This window comes from Rhea pennata, chromosome 10 (assembly GCF_028389875.1).
Source record: "Rhea pennata isolate bPtePen1 chromosome 10, bPtePen1.pri, whole genome shotgun sequence".
NCBI classification, from domain to species: Eukaryota; Metazoa; Chordata; class Aves; order Rheiformes; family Rheidae; genus Rhea; species Rhea pennata.
Genome location: NC_084672.1, coordinates 21,823,958 through 21,838,516, shown reverse-complemented (window position 1 = coordinate 21,838,516; position 14,559 = coordinate 21,823,958). Strand labels below are relative to the sequence as shown.

The following is a 14,559-nucleotide window of genomic DNA, read 5'->3' as shown; positions in this document are numbered from 1 at the left end:
TTAATTACACGCATCCAGTAAACGTGAAGTAGGACAAACACGACCGTACCCTTTCCCAGCCTCAGAGCAGGAAGCCCACGGGAGACACTGGAAGTTTCTGTATGGCAGTCGATGCAACACTGCTGAGTACGAGGTTTGCAGCCAGAGCAGCGGAAAGGAGGATTTCACTTTGAGACAGTAAACTCTATCACCAGGCCTTTTCCTTCCCATCCCATCCCATCCGAGCAGCATCCCAGGCCCCACCGCTGCAGGAGAGAAACCCACTGCAGCCCGTGGGCTGAGGCATCCACAGAGGGGATCCTGCGCCAAAGGCGCTGCCAGGGCCAGCGGTGCCTCGGGGGAGCTGCCGAAGGCCAGCCGGCCCCCAGGCAGGCCCCCGCGCTGGAGCGCTGCTGCGCCCCGCCGTCCAGCTCGCGCTGCCTCCGGGGGCAGGGCCGCAGGAGCGGGGACAAGCCGTGCCCGCTCCCCGGCTGGGGCAGGGGGACATTTTGTTCGGCAGAGGAGGGCTGTGTTGGCAGCTTGCCCACAGCCAGAGCATTTGCACCTCACTTGGAGAAAATGGAAGAAAAGCCCGAGGGAACAAGGGGCTGAGCTCCGAGCAGGACGCCATCTCCATCTTTGAGACGCCCCTAGGGCTGCATCTACATGTCGAGCTGCTGCTAAACCGTTCTGCCCTCGACATTAGCCTCCAGCGGGTGCTGGTGCTCCTTGCACGCAGCAGGAATGCACAGCAGCCCTCCCAGGTCATGGCTGAAGCTGCTGCCTCTTCCACTTGGGAGCAGGGCAAGGAACAGCTGGGAGTGGGATCGCACCCAGCAAATAAAATAGTCGCAGTAACAAACTGCGCTGGCCTCGGTGACTTCCGTTTAACACCCTCTCTCCAAACACAGGCTTTCGTTTCCAACAGGAATTGTAACACAAATATTTATTTCTCCAACCCAGCTCATGCTTTTAAAAGGGAAACTATGCAGCATCATCTGGAGCGGGTGGAAAGCTGCAGTTGCTTCCTTCTTGCTCTCCACCATCGATCAGAGCAAGGAGCTGAAGGAAGCCCCTTTTCAGCGGTATTTCATCTCCTGCCCACTCCCTTCCCTTTGCTAGGGGACCTTGAAAGATTGCTGAAGGACAGCACAGAGGCTGTAACCCGAGCTGCAGCTTTTGCTACCCTAAGGGATGCACAGACCTTACATCCAAATGCCCAGCTCAGGGTTTAGTTAGCATTCAACCTGACGAAAGGAAAACCATGCCGATTTCAGGCTGGATGCGGTATCTGGGCTCGCGTTCTCATTGCCATCCTCCAGCAAACCTGCTCCAGAGACAGTCCAGGTGTCTGTCCTCTTCCCCTAGACCAACAGCTTCACCTGCTAAACACAGCCAGCAGCTTGAAGATGCCTGCAGCACATCCAGGCCGTGTCTGAATAGCGAGAGTTCAGTCACAGACCCGGGGTGTCACCTCCTCGCCCGCTCTCGCGGGGAGGGGGGGCAGCAGGCCAACCATCTCTCCCACAGCGAGCTTCCAGTGCAATCATGACAGTTCCTGCTGCCCACTGTTATAATCAATAGCGGCTGCACAGTCAGATGATCGCCGGCAGCCCACGCGCTTGGCATAGAAACAAGCGTTTTCTGGGAAAAATGGGGGTGTGAGGGCAGAATGTAAGTGCCCCTGCTATCTGCACACAGATTCCTGCTCTCAGTATTGCCTCCCGGTTACGGGCCTTCTTTTCAGAGCCAAACGGAGGCATTTTCATAGGCAGCCAGGAGGAGACTCTGCCGCGCCATTTATAGCCTGATAGCTCGTCTCCCCCCAGCACCTCTGCAGTGGTCCTGCTCAGCAAGAAGGGACTGGCATTTTAATCTCCCTCTGGAAAACAACTTGGGAAAGCTGAATATAGGGGTTTCATCCTTGATTAAACTGACATGGGGAAACGCAGCAGCCAGACTGCTTGCAGAGTGAGCCTGGCCTTGGAAAAGAGACCATGCAACAGGTAAGGACTGAAGCACCTTGAGGCACTGATGAGAGTCAAACCTGAACAAATATTTCCTCTGCTTCAGTTAGCGCTGTAAACACTTTTTCAATCCACATTTGTGAGCTAGAGCAGGGATCAAGCCTTAGGCAGCAGGAAAATGCTCAAGAACTTACATTTCTGAGAAACCTTTTATTTGGCACCATTGATGCTAACGTCAAGAACCGAGTTATTCCTTTCTTCCCCTGCTGAGAAGGGCCCAGAGAACAGAGCTCTGTGTTGGTTCTGCACAAAGCTATACTGGGAGGCAGGGGCCAGTTCCGATGCAAGGAAATTCAGTTTCTCAGTAACACGTGGGTGTGGAAAGCAGAGCCTTCAGATTACAGAAGTCTGTTGCAAAGCAGTCATTAAAAAAATAAGTCTGCTACTAGAAGCAGACTGACCACAAAACTCTCATTGAAAAGGCTTCAGTGTAAACAGCTGGATCAAAGGCTGGAATGCCCCAAACTTCCTGGCCTGAGGAGGAGTGTCTGTATTTGGTGCTCAGGTTATAAGCAGGATCTGCATCTACAAGCTCTGAGCACTGTTCCGGGGCTGGAGTTTTGCCAAAGACTAACAGAAACAGGGCCAGGAGCTAAACCAAGAGCCCTGCAGTTTGGACAGGTTATTCCCCCCCCAACAGACAACAGACAACTGCCTCAGCAAAGAACCAGACAATCCTGTTGAAGCCCCCCACCGAAGTGAGCACCTTAGCAAAAACAAAACAAACAATCAAACAAAAAATCCTCAGGAGTAAAACATTCCACTTTCAGGCCCTTTAAACAAAGCCATCCAATAATTACCCTTGCCCTCCCCCCTTCTCAGGGGGCACAAGTGACAGTGAGACTTGGGGAAGCCAGGTAACCCCTCGCTTTCTCCTTACCCAGCCAGTCTGTTACAGTAACCTAATTCTCCATCTGGCTCACTGCTTCATCCTGGCCCTCAGGAGAGTTTGCTGGCTGAGGGGTAGACAAGTGTTCCAACTCGTAACATCCATTCTCAGCGGCCTCCTTGTTACTCAGGTGACTCTTTCCCGCTGCCAACTTTTTATTCTTCTTGTGTTCCATGATCTGCTGGAGCTGATGCCCAGCATAGTCTGGTTTGGCAGTGAGCGAAGTCACAGGCACAGTGAGCCCGAGGATGTCGGGAACCATGTATGGCCGGAGCCAGCCCACCAGCGGGGTACTGCCGGGTGTGTAGTGGGTTTGCTTGTGGTAGAAGAGAAGTCCGTCAACCTGCGAAAAGGAGAGAGAGCAAATAAAAGGCTAGAGCTGGAGTCTCTTGCAAGTGAATGAGAAAAGACCAGATGACAGCACCACTCCTCATTTACAGGCCAAATCCACCAGCTGGATCATTTTTCTCAAGCAGTGCAATAAATAGAGGGAAGGAAAGTGGAAACCTCCACAGTTCCTGTCTTGAAAGATCGGTGCAAATTCGGTATAAGTCCGATGATCGCTTTAAAGCATAAAGCGACCCAGCATCGAAGGCAACCCTTTTTTGACTGATGACAGTACAGACCAGCGTTTTTTGTCTGGTTGCTATGATCCCATTCTTCAGAAAAGCCATCAGGTTTCTGAATAAGGCAGCACACGAAAAGGCCATTTTAGTAGATTATTTTAAATAGTACATTTGGAAAGTAATTAGCCAGAGTGTGTGACGCCAAGCAGCCCCGATTCGTAACACTGCTACAGCTCTTTCAGCTTGCTTATGCAAAATAAATTCTTAATGTTTCCCAAGAGAGAACTTCTCTAGCAATCAATGACAGTTAAGGGCACTCAGGCCGTTGAAGGTTTAGGCCCTAACTCTTGCGCTGCTATTTCCACACTCTGCAATACTGCAGCTGGCTGACGTTTTCCCCATTTCCCCTCTCCACTAAAGGATTTTCAGCTCTCTCTTCCTGTGCTTCCCATGGGTGTACTCTGCTGAGGTTAGATCCTGCAGTGAGACTGACTAACATGCAAGGTGGTGTTCCTTCTAGCTCAGCCTCACTGGCTCTTAAAGGCCGTTTGCCTGTAAGAGTGACTGAGTGGGCAGAACAGATGAGAAAAAGAGCTCACTGTGGGCTCTGGCAGACTTCACTGCAGTGGTCCGAGTTGCTCCCAGGCCCAGCTGTCTGCCCTAGGCCCCTCCTGGAGCCCACAGTCCCCAGAATACACACGGCAGAATGGTACCTATATAGGCAGTGAGCTGAGGCCTGAATGAATCAGCCTGAACTGCAGATCAAGGGGATTTCTGCTACAGTTCTGGACTGTGAACCCGGCTGAGCAATGAGAAGGCACATGTCCACTTCTGCTTCGGGGATGCTGAACCTGGGCGGAGCGGATAGGGCTTCTTATACTATCACAGTCCAAAACTTTTGGTCATTGTTAAGTTCTTGCAAAATAACCCTAGAAAAGGGGGATTCCTGTCCTAGGAAAACATGAAACCAGAACAGTAAACATCATGACCTTGTGCAACGTGTAAGCTTCTGCACATCTAAAGTACAAAGCTTCCCCCTTGCCTCCCTGGGCGAGGATAAAAGCCAGATTCTGCTTCGCCCCATTCCCAAACCATCACCCTCTCCAGGGCTCACACATCCAACACATTCCAGCTGATACACGACACTCTGAGCAAGAGGGATTCCCCAGTGCCCACAGGAGTCTTTGAGTAACATCAGAGCCTGGAAAGGCTTCTGCCTTCTAGACTCTCCAAATATCTTCTGCAAGCTGGAGAAGTCAAAGGAGTTCAGTCTGGTGAAGAGACAGGTCACGTCCTTCCTTCCCATGATTTCCCTTAAGTTACTGCAGCTCCCATATTCCTTCCAGTTTATTTAATTTGCTTGCTATGTCCCTACCCTGAGTCACCGTACTGGCGCTAGCCACATCACAATAAAAGCTGATACTGTCTCTATACAACTGAACCCATGTGAAAATCCTGCCGAGCCGGTTTCTCTTTTCATGGCTATGCTTTTCAGATTTTAGATGCTTAAAGACATGCCGATTCCTTGATAGTGGAGCTTCTCTGAAATGCTGGCTCCCTGAACCTTCACGAACACCTGAATGTTGTTTTAATCAGATTTGTGAGGAGGTCAGTAGCTCCTAAGATTCACTTCCAAAACACTTAAAACTCAGTGCAAGTTGACTGACCCAAAGTCCACTTAATTCAGTGGAAAAACCTGCTACTAAATATAGCGGACTAGGGATCAGGTCCTAACTCTAAGGTTACAGATTAACTCTAGAGATCCAAATTTGACAATACTGACCAGATCTGTGGCCATCACACACACACAAGATCTTTTTAATAGGCTAAATAGCAGTGGGTCACCCCATGCCAAACAAGCAGAGAAAAACCTCCCCTTGTTTCACAAATGTACTCAGCATGATTCATCACAAGTTGTTGGGCACCGGCAAAAAGAGATCTCTGTTATGCTGTATTATCTATAGCAAGGCTATATTTTGCCTCCTGCAATGCTTCCTTCTTTTTGTCCTGGGGCTGGAAGCTATTTACGAGGATTTCTTGGGCTCCCTCTTGTGGCACATTATTATAAGACCCACGGTTCACTCTAGTTCCTGGAAACGCAGCACTATGTCTCTGCGAGGTTACTGGCTGTCCTTGAGCCATCAACTGCACAAAAACCAAGGTATGATCCCATCAAGCGAAATGTGATGAACTGACCAGAGAGCAGCCTGGGGGCAAATCACAGCCACATTACAAGGCAGAGCTTGCTTGACTCCATCTTCCTCCTCAGGCATTTTGCAACTGTCTCCGTTAGCAAGCTGAAACAATTCTGCTCTGACCATGGTGGGATAATACTCCTCAGGCTTTTCTCATGGAAGCAGAGGCCTCAGAAAGGAGCAAAGCTTTCTTCAGGAAAGCCGGGAACAACTGCAGATACAGTCGGAGCATTTGTCACTAAGTCAGATGAAAATCCTGGGATGCCTTCTCAACAACTCTGCATGCTCCATTCTGTGGTCAGAGCACGATCTGGCAACATCATCAAGGGGCTGAGACTTCCTAACTTAGACTCCTCCTAGACTTCTAACTTAGACTCTCTCTGCTTTGTCAAACAGAAGGCAAAGTCAGCCGTTACAGACAAAATAGCGTCGCTTAGGTATAAACCTGCACTTACGTTAATCGCTAACCTGGGCTGTCAGAGCACAAGAGACACCTTTAAATCAAGGTGGCTTTTGGCTTAGCAAGACAAGCAACCCCTGTAAAGGCTATTCTTGATTTAGGGCTGAAACTGGGCACTCGGCAGGAAGTGCTGCAGCAATTGGAAAAGCTTCTGGCTCCCAGATGTTTTATTCAGATCTGTGAGGAGGTCAGTCACTGCCATTCTGCTGGAACGTCACTGCTTCCTCCATCCTCTTCCACTTCAGTGCCAAGTCACCCAGGGTAGCCACCAAAAGCAGCTCAAGCTGTTTACATTAAATCCTATGACTCACTGCTTACAACCACACACAGCTGAAATGGGTGACACATCTAGTTGTCTGTCCAGCCCATCTCCTACAGGACAGCAGGCATTGTTGAACTGTACATGCTCCTAAAGCTGATGTAGAGAATGAACATGTCTCATTCAGTCCGCTCTTGCTGCAGGAATGATCCTCTCTGATAAAGAGCCAGAAACAGCATGAGTCAAAGGCAGAAAGTTGCTCGTTCTGCACTGAAGCAAAAAGTTTGCACTATCATCTGTGACACATCCAGTGGCAGCACCTGGACAGACCTGTTTGAATCCATTTCTGCTATGGCTGCTTGTCCCCAGATCCAGTATGTTCCATGTGACCACCACTAAAACCTGAACCCCTCAGAAACTGGCATGAATTCAACACCATCCTCTTCCTTTCCTGCAAGAAGGAAGGCAACTACATACCTTGCACATAGACGGATGAAGCAACCAAACCAAATGCGCACAGTCTGTGACAGAGGTCAAAAAAGGCACCTGTTTGTGCACGTTGCAGACCTCCCAAACACCATCACATGATGGAACCTACTGGAGAAAACTTCATGCCTGTACCCATGCAAGTTCATCAGGGTAGCACCTGGTGCCAGCTCCAGCCCTACAAAGGGCAGCCTTCCATCCCACTGCCACACAGTAAGCTATGCTGCTTCTGGAGGCAGCCTAGGTGTCTCTGCACTAAGACACCTTAATGCAGATGCTTCTAGACCTGATCGGTAAGGCAGAAGAAAAAGCTTCCCCTGGTGAACAGTCCTCCCTAAGCCCTCCTCTTTCAGGAGAGCAACAGTAAACAGCAATGAGCACAGTCCAAATACAGGGAACACTCATTTTGTTCTGTGCTTGCTTAAATACTTTTGCTGGACATGGCCTGTACCTGGTGACAGGGTAACAGATCAGCCACATGCATAACAGGCATCCATCCTTCACGCACAGAAGCAACACAACTCAGTTGGCTTCCTGCAGGCCTTGGGAGAGCACAACTCAAATGAACGGGACGTGCCTCCCTCCAAGCACTGGCAGGCACCCAGTGGGGCTGTCTCTAAGCCCGAGTTCCAGGCCCCCGGCTGCAGGTTCTCACCTCGAATGGGTAGTCCGTAGCTAGCACCTTACACAGGCTCTCTGAGGTGCAGGGGAAATTCTGCAGGGCCACAAATTTGAACTGAAAGAGTAAGAGAGCATTAGAAGAGACAATTCCACAACCAAAAACATGAAATTCACTGAATCAAGCACCAATGTGGAGGTAGCCAAGAAGGAAGCGTTCCTCCAGAGATCTAGCACGAGGGAGACGGGATGGGCATTGGACGAAGTAACTAGGCAGTGATCTCGAACAGGAAGCAAGCACATGCTGAAACTGCTCACCTTCCTGGCACAGGCTATCAGGGTCCAAAAGCACAAGCAGGCTTAAAGGAAAATTAGACCAGCTCTTGAAAAGCAGGTCTCCTGGCGGCTATAACACCATGGTCTAGATATAAGCAATGTCTCATGAAGTCAAAAGAAAGAGCTATCCCCAAATCCTTACTCTTTCCACAGCATCCCATAGTAATCAGAAACCAGTTACTGGGACAGGCAAACTTCTGATGTGATTCAACACAACTCCTAAGCAAACCCTGGGTCTAGAGACAAAATGACAGGACCTAGCTGTTCAGCTGTGCCAATTATATCCCAGTAAAGTTACAAGAAAAACTTCATGAACAACCAGCCTCTCCTCCCCCCCCCCCCCAAAAAAAAAAGAAAAAAAGAAAAAGAAAATCAGCCTAAATATCAGAGAGGCCAGGTGTAGGAACAGCCTTTGGAAATCATCCCCACCATCTCTCCAGTAATGCTGGATAAAGCACACATACTGCTCCACAGAGCAATTTTAGAAATCTCATCTCAGTAACAGAAGATGACCTTTAAAAGAAGGCCCAGAGATTGCCAACACTCGGACAGAGGGTGAGAGCTAATGTGCTAGAATGTCCTATTTCAAGTATTCTGCATTTAAGTCACCCTAGTTACAAATGACCCCCTTCTCTGGTAATTTTGGCATTTTAAAAGAGATGCAGACAACAGGAATTCAGCTCACAGCTCCCACATAATTCTGATACCCGTTTCCCAAGCATCTGGGGCTGCAGGAAGGATTTTTCAAGGGAGCTGACCCTGAGACACTCCTTTAACCAAAATAGAAAGTGATGACCTCTGGGCAGGATGCAAAGCAGACAGATGTCTGCTCTCGGTTGCTGGCTCAGCCAAGCAAACCTTTCCACCCAGGAAACGAAAGCTGAAACGACTCCCCCTTCATTAGGTACTCATATTCTGGACATTCCTCTTGGAGTCAAAACAGGATGTTCTCCAACTACCGATAGCTTCGCTGCCGGCACCGGAGCATGCATTCTCTTAACGACCCATATGTTTAACCTGCAGGAGTTGCTCCGCTTAGCTGTGTCTGAGCACACAGCACGGCCACCCAGAGATCAGGTCCTGCTTTGCAAACTGCGCTCCGTAAGCCAGCCTGCCAAATCCCTCTCTTGATACCTGCCCTCCAAAAATCACTTTCCACATTGCTGTGGGTGCCAGGTCTGACTCCCACTCTTAAATCTTCACAGGAAGACTTATCATTGCTCAGTAGGGATTCCAGGTGGCAATCTGATAACCAGCTCTATAAATTCAATGACTAGTTTAAGCAGGAAGGAAGGCTAAGGCTTTATGATCCTTCAGCCCTTTGGGAGCTCATGAGACTATCAAATGATAATTTCCATTGTAGTCAGGCTGCCTACCAACACTGTCCCAGCAGAAACCACACTGGTTTTCCATTCCTTTTGAAGAGGAAGCTAAAAATGGCATGGAAATTAACTGATACCCTGCAGTCTGATCTCCCTCAGCACTTTGGCTGGAAAAAAAACAAGAACTCTTCCACATCTCATTTACAATATTCAATGCTTCTGTTTACATCCTGAACATGGTATCCCATTTCATCAAAAGCATGCTTCTAGACCTGATCTCTAAGACAGGAAAAAAGCTTCCCCTTGTGAACAAACATGCTGATGCCAGCTGAACAGGAGAGCTTACCCCACTAGGCTTCTTTTGCTCTCAGGATAAAAGAACTTACTGGATTAATCCTGCTTTTCTCTCCTAGCCCTTCCTCCTCTTGGATCTTTGAAAGGAGCCAGAAGAATCTGAAGTCAGTCTGGGGAAGGAGACAGATTTAGTGAGAATCCACGACACATCACCAGTCCGCACCTGGGCTACTGTAGCGCTTTCAGAATTTTTGAGTGCCTAGCATGGGGAATCTTGTTTCTCCATTTCTCTACACTTGCCCAGGAGATTTAGGAACTCAGCTCTACCCTGTAGAGCCAATCAGCACCCCAAACTCTGCTACCTTCCTCGTATCCCCAAAAGATTTGCCCAGTTATTCCAGTAACCACTGGCACACAAGCTGTAAAGATGTTGGCATTTAGACTGAAGATCTATCCTACTGCACGATGGGCTGCATCCAACTTTGGTTGCACAGCAGCTCCCAGAACAGGTGACAGAAGAGAAGCCAGGGCACACGGAAGGGGTTCAGTACCTGGCAGTCATAAACAGGGTGTCCCCTCCAGCACATCACATCGAGGATATAGTACGTCTGCTTTGCCTCATTGTAGATGCAGTCCAGGATGCTGTAAACTGCACACACAGACACAGGGAGATCCAGACATACTCCAGATACTACCAAACCCAGCAGGCAATTGCTAGATGAAATCTCTCCTGGATTAAACCCTAGCACGGATGGAAGCCTGGGACATGCAGAGAGACTCCCTTCGGCTGAACAGAAGTTATGACCACAGAAAGCTCAGCTTTAGGAGCTCAACAAGATCAAGAACTCCAATCAAAGGTACATTTCAGAATAAGCCACCTATCCAGTGATAATTCCTCCTCAGGGCAAGCAATGCAACTGCATGGGATATTAAGGCCATTCTCTTTCTTAGCAAGAAAAGCTACAGCCTTTAACACGAGAAACACCAGCATCAAGGGATCACTGGCAAAGTGCTGTACACAGCTCTGGTACTTAAGAGGAAGGAAGATGTTCAGGTTTAAGAGTGTCAGTCAGCCAGCCAGCTGATAAAAGTTGTTCTTGTGTATCATAAAGGTATCTAAGATTGTCCACGTCCAGTTATCCCCCCAGATTCACAAACAGGCCTGAAGCTAACAATGCTGGCACCAGAAAAGGGCTCAACTCTGCTGGGCCTGAGGGAGCTGAAAGAACAGCACTGAACCTGTCATACAGGCAGATACACACGCATACAGAAGCGGGCTGCTCTCCTCCACCTATTCCAAATGCCCCTTTGGACCATTACCTTTCTCACTCAGTGAATTGTGCCGGTTCCCCCCCGGTAGCAGAGATGGGAACCTGTTGACACAGAATCCGCTCTTGGTATAAGCTGCTGTTGAGCCCTGCAAGGAAATGGGAAAGAGAAGAGTCAAGGCCAGTCTCCTTGCTCTCATGCCACAGTTCCACACCCAAGGCTCTGAAACAAGTCTCCGTCACAACCAGCTCCAAGCAGCCTGTCAGAGGAGAGCAGTACTGACTCTTAGATAAAGCTCTGTTACTATCACGTCTCCCAGTGCCCAAATTCTTTCACTTTAAGGAAAATTTTGGCCCCACAGAGCTCCACTAGCACAAAGCAGGAAAGACCCCCAGGCCAGCCTTTGGTTTGTTGGCACAACGATGTGACAGACACACTCAGATCCTTTACTGGATGGTGAGACTTCACCACTGCTGTCGCTTACCTTGGATGCCACGACTAGTGCCCGTCTCCCTATGGGACACACCACTACAATCCACTCTTGCTCCAGATCCAAGGGGACATCTACCAGCCACTCAGACAGCATCAGCTAAGAAACACATGAAAAAAAAAAAAATTAATAACAGCTTTCCTGAAGCTATGGAAAACTCAGATCAAGAATAAAGCAAAAGAGGTTTTGACTTCGTTTCTACAGGTATACTGGATGCTACAGAGGCAACTTGTGTTGTTCATCACCCTGCAATGCATCGCTCCTTCTAACCAGCCTGCTTAACAGATTCTGAAGTTCAGAGTCCAACATGGGACTCAGTCCTCATTTGTGCTTCCTGATAGCTTGGTCCCTGTTCCAGCCTCACTTGAGCACTTTTTAAAAATAATAAAAGAAAAAGAAAATTCAGTGGCAGACCTTAGGGATTCCTAAACATTATGAGTAAAGGGATCAGACTAGTCAGCTCCTTCAGATCCTTAGATTTCCTATGAGCACCTCAGAGGCCCTTCATCTTTTAGAACCAACATAACAAGGCTAAAAACAGCTATCAGTTGAGGTTTCCCTTCCTTCCACACTATCCCACAAGAGGGGAGAGATGGACTCTTCAACTAAGTATTGTACTGTGGGATGTCAATGTCTCTAGCTGAGCTGCAGTCTCTTAAAGGATCCAGCCAATCCATATCAGCCCACCCTCCAGTTGAAGACAGCATGTCTCAGAGGCAAGAGATGAGGCACAGTTCTACAACAAGCACTCAGCTAGGATGCACTGCCCTCAGCCCCAACACAGCCACCGCCCAGACAGCCTCTCACAGGAATACATTTACTGCAGTGCCCCCAGCCTTATCCCTGCCATGTCCTTCCTCTGCCCAGCCCTACTATCCCACTCCCCACCCCCGCCACAGCGCTGCAGACAACTCCTCACCTGATTGGCATAGCGCTTGGGCAGCTTCCTAGGAACATCCACATCCATCTCCTCCTCATTTGCATCTCTCTCCTCCTCCTCTTCATCCTCGCTCTCAACCCCTGCCCAGTCATCCTCTGCCAGTCTCCTGGCGTGGTTCACATAGTCCAGCCGCCTCCTGCGGAGAAGGCAGCCCTGCTTTCCCGCTGCAGAAGGCAGGCGGTCACGTACCTGCCCCCCCGCGCTCAGTAACCAGGCACAGCTCGTTAGTTAGAGGGCAGCTACACCCGAGGCAGCGCGGACGGAGCCACGGCGCCGCCGCTAAATACCACAGAAGGAGGCACAGCGGCCGCAACCGCCCACACCCTCCGAGAGCCCCGAGGCGCGGGGGCTCGCGGCCGCCCCGGCGCCGGCAGCCGCAGCGCAGGCTCGGCCCCACCCGCGGCGCGGCCGCGCAGGCCCTTACGCTCGCTGGAGGCGGAGGAGGCGCTGGCGGCGCTCGGCCTGCCCCGGGCCGCGCCCGCGGGCCTTGTAGGCGGCGAAGCGCGGGTGCGGCGCCGCGGGGCTGTTGGGCACCGCCACGACGGCGACACGGGTCGCCAGCGCCTCGCTCAGCTCCTCCATGGCAACGGCGGCACTTCCGCCCGCGCGCCTGACGCACTTCCGCGCGCGCGCCCGCGCCGGGCGGCGCGGAGGGCGGGGCAGCATACGGCGCGTGAGCCCGCGCGAGGGCGCGCCCGCCCCGCCCCTTCCGACACCGCCCCCTTCCGGCGCGGCCACTTCCGGCACCGCCCCCGCCGGCACCGCCCCCTGCCGGCGCCGCCATCACCCCCTAGCGCCGCCATCGTCTCACAGCGGCCTGCCTGCCCCACAGCGCTACCCATGGCCCCCCATCTGCCCCACAGCGCTGCCATCAGCCCCACAGCGCTGCCCATGCCTCCTGTCTGCCCCACAGCGCTGCCATCAGCCCCACAGCGGTGCCCGTGGCCCCCTGCCTGCCCCACAGCGCTGCCATCAGCCCCACAGCGGTGCCCGTGGCCCCCTGCCTGCCCCACAGTGCTGCCATCAGCCCCACAGCGCTGCCCATGCCCCCCGTCTGTCCCACAGCGCTGCCATCAGCCCCACAGCGCTGCCCATGGCCCCCTGCCTGCCCCACAGCGCTGCCATCAGCCCCACAGCGCTGCCCATGCCCCCCTGCCTGCCCCACAGCGCTGCCCATGGCCCCCCGTCTGCCCCACAGCGCTGCCATCAGCCCCACAGCACTGCCCATGCCCCCCGTCTGCCCCACAGCGCTGCCATCAGCCCCACAGCGGTGCCCGTGGCCCCCTGCCTGCCCCACAGCACTGCCATTAGCCCCACAGCGCTGCCATCAGCCCCACAGTGCTGCCCATGCCCCCCTGCCTGCCCCACAGCGCTGCCATCAGCCCCGCAGCAGTGTCCGCGGCCCCCTGCCTGCCCCACAGCACTGCCATCAGCCCCGCAGCAGTGCCTGTGGCCCCCTGCCTGCCCCACAGTGCTGCCATCAGCCCCACAGTGTAGTCCATGGCCCCCTGCCTGCCCCACAGCGCTGCCATCAGCCCCACAGCGCTGCCTGCGGCCCCCTGCCTGCCGCACAGCAGTGCCCATGGCCCCCTGCCTGCCCCACAGCGCTGCCATCAGCCCCACAGCGCTGCCTGCGGCCCCCTGCCTGCCGCACAGCAGTGCCCATGGCCCCCTGCCTGCCCCACAGCGCTGCCATCTGCCCCATAGTGCTGCCTATGGCCCCCCGTCTGCCCCACAGCACCCTGCTGGCCCCATAGCACTGCCACCAGCCTGCAGTACCCTGCTGGCCCCACAGTACCGCCCCATAGCACCCTGCCTGCCCCACAGCACCACCCCTTGGCACCCTGCCCTGCCCCCCAGCACTGCCCCACGGCGCCACCTCTCAGCGCCCCGCTTGCCCCACGGCGGCCCCGCGGCGCCTGTGCGGTGGGGGGACGAGCCGCGGCCGCCCCCGCGAGCGCCCCCCCACCGCGCCGGGACCCGGGGGGCGGGCGGCGCGGGGCGGTGCGGGGCAGCGCGGGCAGGCGGAGCAGGCGGCCGGGGGGCGCGCAGGGGGCGGGCACCGGCACCGGCACCGGGCAGCGGCACCGGGCGGCGGCGGCGGCCCGCGCCGGGCCAGGCGGGGAGGGCGGCAGCGCGGCCCCCCGCGCCGCGGCCCCGCTCCGCTGCCCGCCGCCGCCCCGCGGGGAGCGCCGCGCACCGGCACCGCGCACCGCGCACGCCCCGCCGCTCCCCGCTTTCCTCCTCCGCCCCGCTAGAGGTCTGCGGATTTCAAGGGAGAAGGGAAAAAAAAAAAAAAAAAAAAAAAAAAAGCCCAGCCAAAGCCGGGCCGTCCTCCCGGAAAGGCATTGCAAAACCCCTGCGCTGGGATCACCGGGAGGCCGCGCCGTGCCGCGCCGCGCCGTGCCGCGCCGCGCCGTGCCGCGCCG

At 53.4% G+C, this 14,559-nt stretch overlaps 1 protein-coding gene across 1 annotated transcript; it reads right to left on the bottom strand.

Moving 5' to 3' along the window:
- Positions 1-2,141: 2,141 nt before the first annotated feature.
- Positions 2,142-12,712, bottom strand: SNUPN (snurportin 1). Its single transcript, XM_062584066.1, has 8 exons — positions 12,555-12,712; positions 12,110-12,266; positions 11,185-11,289; positions 10,752-10,848; positions 9,983-10,080; positions 9,524-9,601; positions 7,517-7,597; positions 2,142-3,238 (listed from the first exon to the last, which is right to left on the bottom strand). The coding sequence occupies exons 1-8, from the start codon at positions 12,710-12,712 to the stop codon at positions 2,909-2,911; spliced, it is 1,104 nt and encodes a 367-aa protein (XP_062440050.1). The 3' UTR covers positions 2,142-2,908.
- Between the last annotated feature and the right edge of the window lie 1,847 nt (positions 12,713-14,559).

Excerpts from the sequence above, each read along its gene's own strand:
- SNUPN (XM_062584066.1), bottom strand. The coding sequence starts at position 12,712 with ATGGAGGAGCTGAGCGAGGCGCTGGCGACCCGTGTCGCCGTCGTGGCG. Across the intron at positions 11,290-12,109 it reads CCAAGCGCTATGCCAATCAG|CTGATGCTGTCTGAGTGGCT; the intron begins GTGAGGAGTTGT and ends TGTGTTTCTTAG. Across the intron at positions 9,602-9,982 it reads ACCCTGTTTATGACTGCCAG|ACTGACTTCAGATTCTTCTG; the intron begins GTACTGAACCCC and ends CTCCTTCCCCAG.